The sequence below is a fragment of the Brassica oleracea genome, chromosome C2, assembly GCF_000695525.1.
Source record: "Brassica oleracea var. oleracea cultivar TO1000 chromosome C2, BOL, whole genome shotgun sequence".
In the NCBI taxonomy this organism is placed as follows: domain Eukaryota; kingdom Viridiplantae; phylum Streptophyta; class Magnoliopsida; order Brassicales; family Brassicaceae; genus Brassica; species Brassica oleracea.
This window is the reverse complement of record NC_027749.1, coordinates 31,778,459-31,785,207: the sequence shown is the minus strand read 5'-3', so window position 1 is coordinate 31,785,207 and position 6,749 is coordinate 31,778,459. Positions and strand designations below refer to the sequence as shown.

At 39.1% G+C, this 6,749-nt stretch overlaps 1 protein-coding gene across 7 annotated transcripts; it reads left to right on the top strand.

Moving 5' to 3' along the window:
• The first annotated feature begins 1,792 nt into the window (after nt 1-1,792).
• On the top strand, nt 1,793-4,523 carry LOC106322892 (YTH domain-containing protein 1). Of its 7 annotated transcripts, XM_013761046.1 has the most exons (9): nt 1,801-1,962; nt 2,444-2,538; nt 2,608-2,804; nt 2,886-3,137; nt 3,219-3,295; nt 3,356-3,617; nt 3,926-3,982; nt 4,056-4,108; nt 4,187-4,512. In XM_013761046.1, the coding sequence occupies exons 2-9, from the start codon at nt 2,448-2,450 to the stop codon at nt 4,245-4,247; spliced, it is 1,050 nt and encodes a 349-aa protein (XP_013616500.1). In that variant the 5' UTR covers nt 1,801-1,962; nt 2,444-2,447; the 3' UTR covers nt 4,248-4,512. The 7 variants fall into 7 exon arrangements, with proteins under 7 accessions (XP_013616498.1, XP_013616494.1, XP_013616495.1 ...); XM_013761041.1 differs by having other exon boundaries at nt 1,795-1,962; nt 2,444-2,804; nt 3,219-3,617; nt 4,187-4,523; XM_013761045.1 differs by lacking the exons at nt 3,926-3,982; nt 4,056-4,108; nt 4,187-4,512 and having other exon boundaries at nt 3,356-3,914.
• Nucleotides 4,524-6,749: the final 2,226 nt, after the last annotated feature.

Below are 6,749 nucleotides of genomic sequence, written 5' to 3'. Positions count from 1 at the left end.
GTTTCAAAATTCATTTTTAGAGAACAAAAAACTTCATATTTGAAGTTATAAAGTGTCTTTTGGAAATGTTCAAAATAGCCCATGTTTAACATAATAGAGAAACCAACTTGAATCACATGTCAATAGTAATGATAGATTAAGAGCTCTAGGTAGAGAGAACCTTGTAAGTAGTCAAGAGAGTTCGAGGTTAGGATGGGAAACTGTATTAGTGTGTAAACCAAACTTGCATCAAAGCAGAGGAGAACGCTAGTCTATCATTGTACATGCTGGAAATCATGTTCTTTCGACTGTGATCTTGATGTCTTTGACAAAAGAGGGAGACGAGGGGAAATGTTACCGATGAAAACGATTATTACTTTCCTTCCATAACATGTAGATAGTTTATTGCCAGATGAGTATAATTAAAATTGTGTGGAATTTTTGTCCTTTGAAACCAAATAGTTAAGCGAGTAACAAGTTCTATTTTCTCTCAGGAGAGAAGTAATTGGTAGAATCAAGTCTCTCTCAAATTTACCAAGAAAAGTCACAAGTGAAGAACATATGGATGGATTCCAAGTGAGTGTTGCTTAAAAGACCACATGGGTCAGTATTCAGCCCCCATTAGAGAAGGCGGTCACAAGTTAAGCACAACAAGCCATGTTAGGAATTTATGCTTTAGAATGCCCCCTGAGAACCATACTTCTCGATGCCAGTCTACTTCTTGAAAAGGTTCACAAAGAAGAGTGTAGATTTGACCAGTTAAAAAGTAGGAGGAGTTAACACCATTTGGTAACCAAAGAGTAGGATTGAGGTGTCTCATATATGACCAAAGGTGAAAGGAAAGATAGAATCCTACCTGCTTTTCTGACCATGCTGGAGGGGGCATCCACGAGTTGTTTTCCCACAGTTCAACCAGAGTACAATCTATAGCAATAGGGAGACGATGATGATGGTTGAGATAGGCATAAAGGTTTCCATAAGGTGACCAGTTCCATGATTAGAGGTAGCAAGTCTCTACATTCTCACGATTTTATTTAATCTAGGGGTAAGCTAAGGACCTCTATTGGATCATCTTCTTCGTTAGTCAAGAGTGTTTTTGTCTTAATATTAATAACCCATAAATTATTCAAATTTCTTTTTAGCACCTCACAAATAAACAGCGACACCCAAAGCACAAAATGTAAATCAACTTTTAAAGCGCTGTTCCACACAGTTAGATTTCTCAATCCAAAACCACCTTCCTTCTTTTCATTACAACACGATTTCCATGGTACTTTTGCAGAGGCTTGAGCTTCATAGTTACTTTTCTAAAGGAATTTTCCACACATGGAATCTATCTTTCGGTTATCACCTTAGGCATGATGATTGTGCTGGACCAGAATTTTGTAATCCCCCATTGATAACCGGTGGACGGAGATGAAGTCTACCAGCATAGGAGAGACTTTAGTTTTCCAAACGTCGATTTTTTTTTATTTTATTAACACATAAAGGTACACCTATATACCGGATATGAAAGAACCCAAAAGGTAGACTAGTCTGAGCTTGACTCTGATCCATCTTGTCCTGCCTTAGCCCATAAGCGAATACACATGATTTATGAACAATCATAGCTAACCTTGAGTTGGTTTGCTTATCTACATTTGAAGGCCGAACGGGTGAGCCTATTAATAGAGTGGGCCGTCTATACAATACACCACCAGCGGTATAACCAAAGCCTGATAAACCGTTAGATTTAAATCTTCCATCGGATCCTGTCCGTTCAATTTACACCTTTCCTCACCTACACGTTACTCTACCATAATTGAGAACTACATCGACAGAAAAAAAGAGAAGAAAAAACTGAAAGAAAATAAAAGAAGAAGAAGATTAGGGCTTTCATTGGATTTGAGTAAGAGGAAAAAGAGTCAATTACTTCTCGTGTCTTCTTCACTTGGGTTTCTCTCGTTCCCTGCCTGTCCGAGAAGCTTTTTAGATACTATCAAGGTTCGTTTTCGATAATTACAGTTAACTGTACTTTTGTTAACTGTAAACGTCGTCTGTTAAAATTGATCTCGTTAACGTTCTAAGAATTACAGTGTGGTTTTTTATCGAAATGGCTTATGGTTTTTTTCTTATTTATCACATTGAATTAAGGTTTCTGGGTTTTTGTTTGGTTCTTGTGGACAATTACTGTCGAACTTCCTTTAATTTGCTTCAGGAACACTAATTTCTCTTTGTGGTAGACTAATGATTACTAATTAAACTTACTTATTATTTAGTAGTGCTATTTGATTTGGTAAAAATCTTACAAACTACACTAGTTTCTCATTCTAGTAGTCGATTTTGATTGTGTCAACATCTCTCTGGCACTGAGCAAACTCTTGTTCTTCAAAGTTCAAAGTGACTTTTTATTTTGTGGTGGTCTCTTTGATCAGTGTGGATTTTTATTTGATTGGTATCCTTTTGTTGTTTTGTGGATATACAGAGGCATGTCTTCTACTACTGCCAAGGAAAATGTATCTGTTGTCGATTCTTCTTTGACTGATTGGAAACAAGATATAGCAAACTCCGATGATCCAGGTGTCTTTCTTTTTAGCAGTTTATTCTCATTGTCTTGTTTAACTGGGTTTGTTGAATTACGATGGACAGAGAGTTCTGGAGATCGTAAGCCCTCCAATGCTGTACGAGGTCACTTTCTTGGAAGTAAGAACAAGAGTAAACCAGGGTATCAAACGAGATACTTCATCATCAAAAGTCTAAACTACGACAATATTCAACTCTCGGTTGAGAGAGGGATATGGGCTACTCAAGTCATGAATGAGCCTATACTTGAAGGTGCTTTTCATGTAAGAAACCTCTCCTCGATAAAAGATTAAATATAAATGTTAACATTTAGTGGTTTTTGATATACTGATTATTTGTTGTAGAACTCTGGTCGAGTGGTTTTAATATTCAGCGTGAACATGAGCGGATTCTTCCAAGGGTATGCAGAGATGCTGTCTCCTGTGGGTTGGAGACGAGACCACATATGGAGTCAGGGAGGTGGTAAGAACAACCCTTGGGGACGCAGCTTTAAAGTGAAATGGTTGAGGCTGACTGAGTTGCCTTTTCAGAAAACACTTCATCTCAAGAATCCTTTGAATGATTACAAGCCTGTTAAGATTAGCCGCGATTGCCAGGTAACACCCTAAATTCTAAGATAGTGTCTGTCTCCTAAATGCTAGAAAAAATAAAGTATTTTTAATGTGTGCATTCTCTAGGAGTTGCCGGGAGATATTGGTGAAGCACTTTGTGAACTCCTTGATGCGCATAGCTGCGATGACGGTTTGCTGAATAGGTATAGTTTGGTTCTTAGATCTCTTTATATCTGCTTGTTCTTGATATTGGCGTGTGACAGCTCTTCTAGGGATGATTACTCAACAAAAAGGTCTCGCGTGGAACCTCCATCTTCCTCAGGAGACGAAGAGTACAATAACAATATGTGGGGCCATTACCCTCCTGCGGTCTACTCAAACCAGGATGACCTCAGCAGATTCCATCTTGCACAACAGGGAGGATATGGTGTAGAGCAAGAAAAGTATTTACGATTCAACTCATGGGGTTTGCCTTTGGAGAGTCCTCTAGCGAATACCCTAACTGATGATGATTTTCTTAACATGGTAGTGGCATATCTGCTTGTAACATATCTGTTTGTAAATCATATTGTTGGTTTGGTTCAAAGATGCTTATGGCACACAACTGGAAACTTGGTGAAGACATTTGTTGTTTTATTTTATTTTTTAACATCCGGGATATTTGTGATCCATATTCAACTATATTACTTATATATATCTCAGGGTTTAGCTCAAGTTTTGCATTAACAGGGGCTTTCTTAAGAAGCATCATGAGCTCTGGTTTTGCTGTTGTTGTTGTCAAATCTTTGACAAAGTGTTGTGATTGCTTCTTTTGTTTGTTGTTGTTTTTGCAGTCTTATGAAGAATACGTTGAAATCCACAGCAGATGCATGAGACAACTTGGTCTTCCTGTCAGTATTGTCCATCGTTGTTTAATATTCACTCTTCTAAACCTATGGCTTGACTTTCTTTCTTTCTGTGCAGGTGATTCCACAATCGCATGCCACACAAGAGCCATCAAGTAAAACAGATGATGGGTAAGCTTACTAAACCTGCTACTGAATCAAGGGCAGCTTCATTTTTCTTAGTTTGTCTGTTCCCTGGCATTTAATCAGAAGCAATGGTTCTTCGAAAGACCGGTCATCATCAAGAAAGAGAGGACGGGATTCATCCTAGTGTTCAAGCTCGAACCTCTACCACTAAGATTGCATCAAAAACGCCCAAGAATTTGTCCATTTCGCTAGCATGGTGATGGAGAAGTTGTCGTCATGCTGTATTCATGTTCATTTATTCTGGTGGTTTACAGAAACAAGAAGAGTGTAGCTAAACAGTTTCTTCTTTTTTTTTTTTGGCCAAAACTTGTACAGTTTTTAATATGGCAACGCTTAAAGCTTTTGGAAATCTAAACCCTGAATTAGGTTTGTGATTTCGTTTTAAAGATGAGTTCTCAAGCTGTCATGGTACAAAGAAACAAAGCAAGAACCTTACTGATATAACTTTATGAAAAGAAAACTCCTCTTATCGGAAATTGACTCCCTTTGTTCGAAGAGAACCTTCAATGGAGGTTCTTCCCATTGGAGTTCTTAAAATATGTATTATGTATATATTATATAGGTATAATAAGTATTTGTGGGCTCCACAATTTTTGTGGAACCCCAAAGACAAAAGTTCTTAAAATGAGACATACATATATATACATAATACAATTTTAAGAGTTCCAATGAGAAGAACCCCTTTGAAAGTGGTCTAAGTTCTTATGAAAAGGAAAACTGGATGGCAGTGGGGCCTCCAAAGTTGCTTGGGACAAGGTCTGTGCTCCAAAAACAGGAACGAGGTTTGGGGTTTGAAGAACTGGGTCTCTTGGAACACCGCATCTGCGACAAAGCTGTTCTGGCTACTCTTCTTCAAGAAAAACTCTATTTGGGCTACTTAGTATCTCACAGAAGTCCTAGAGTGTTTAGCTACACTCTTCTTGTATGCAACCTAGCCGTGACGTTTCCCAGTTCGCCGGCAAAGTGTACTGTTCCGATCCCCCATTTTTGGGGCTGATTAAATTAATATATCATATTTAAAAAAAAAACACCAAACAGAAGAACTCCTAGCTTGCTAACTACTTACTGTTACAACGCGGCACCGTCTTTGATTGGATCAAACAGGATGTGGGAAACATCGAAACTTGCTATTTCTGGTCGAGTAACTGGTCACCTTTTGGAAACATCTCAAAATACCTTCGAGGCGAAAGCTCTCGCACCACTGGAATTCCGGCGCAACGACCTTGGCAGAACTATGGGAGTTAGGCAATTAGAAACTACCACCTGCGAGATCAGAAGCACATGTTAATATTCTATCATATCTCGCTACCTTATCGCTCACCAATGACATGGATAGGTTAGAATGGATGCCTGATGGAAATAAATCGAATGTCTACTCAACAATGGCAATCTATAACCTTCTGCGTGTGAGGCAACAACGAGTCCCTTGGTGTAAGGAGATCTTGTTCTCGAAGGGAATTCCACGTCACAAATTCTTATCTTGGTTGTTTGTCCTTGACAGATGCCCTACCAAAAACAGAATGGTGGACTGGGGAATTGACACTGATCCAACTTGCTTCCTCTGTAATTCAGATCTTGAATCAAGGGACCATTTGTTATACGTTTTCTCTTACTCTTGGGAACTTTGGCACTCTATCGCAGGAGGAGCGGGTTTCTCTACACCAAGAGATTGGAATGTATTACTCGGTGATCTGGAAAGGCTGAAATCACCGCAACACATCAGACTACTAACGCTTTTGGCTTGGCAGACTACTTATCTACTGCATTTAGGTAGAACGAAACGGTCGACTCCACAGAAACAGATTCAGACACCCATCCGCTAACATCAAGGAAATTGGTAAAACCATCAACTTAAGGATTGCGGCAATTCGAATTGAAGATCCACAATTCTCTTCATCTTTGTTCCAAGCATGGCACCACTGATCTCTTCTTCACTGCCTCCTAGGGCAATATGCAACTCTATATCACCCATCCTCTCTCAATCCTCCGTCTTCTTTCTGCTGGCTAACTAATTTGCTTGGGCAAGTAAACTTTTAGTTGGGCTGCTAATAGCTTTGGTTCTTTGTAAGGCATTTGCTACTAAAACAGGCTTTGTAAACTTTTTTATTCTCATGCAATTTAGTAGAATATAATTTAGCAAAAAAAAAAGAAAAACTCCTCTTATGATATAAGTGTTATAAATCAATTGATGGATATCCATAACCGGCCCGGTCTTTAAACCGGCCCATTCGCAGGAGAGAGAGAGAGAGAGGAGAGAGAGTCGGCTTATTGAGGAGAGAGAGAGGCGGCTACATCTATGTTTTCCTTATTCGTTTATGTTTATGATTTGTAATCTTTCTTATTCTTGTATTTCCATTTATCTCTCTTGTAACCCTTATATAAAGAGAACACTTATTCAATAATAATACACAGAAACCTACAGCTCTAAATCCTAAGTTTCACAACATGTTATCAGCACGAAGCTCTAACACCCTGAGCCTAAAACCTAATCGATAACACCCTAAACCTAAACCTAACCGGCGATTGCATCTAACCCTATCCCCGATCGCGTCTCTTGTTCCTGCAAGGCGTTCCAGCTCGTGTCCACCTGATCAGCTCCAGCCCCAAGGCGTTCCTGATCCAAGAC

Bases quoted from the DNA above. Each gene is read 5' to 3' on its own strand.
- LOC106322892 (XM_013761040.1), top strand. From the start codon at position 2,448: ATGTCTTCTACTACTGCCAAGGAAAATGTATCTGTTGTCGATTCTTCT. The intron at 2,805-2,885 runs GTAAGAAACCTC...TATTTGTTGTAG, and splicing joins TACTTGAAGGTGCTTTTCAT to AACTCTGGTCGAGTGGTTTT. The intron at 3,138-3,218 runs GTAACACCCTAA...TGCATTCTCTAG, and splicing joins AGATTAGCCGCGATTGCCAG to GAGTTGCCGGGAGATATTGG.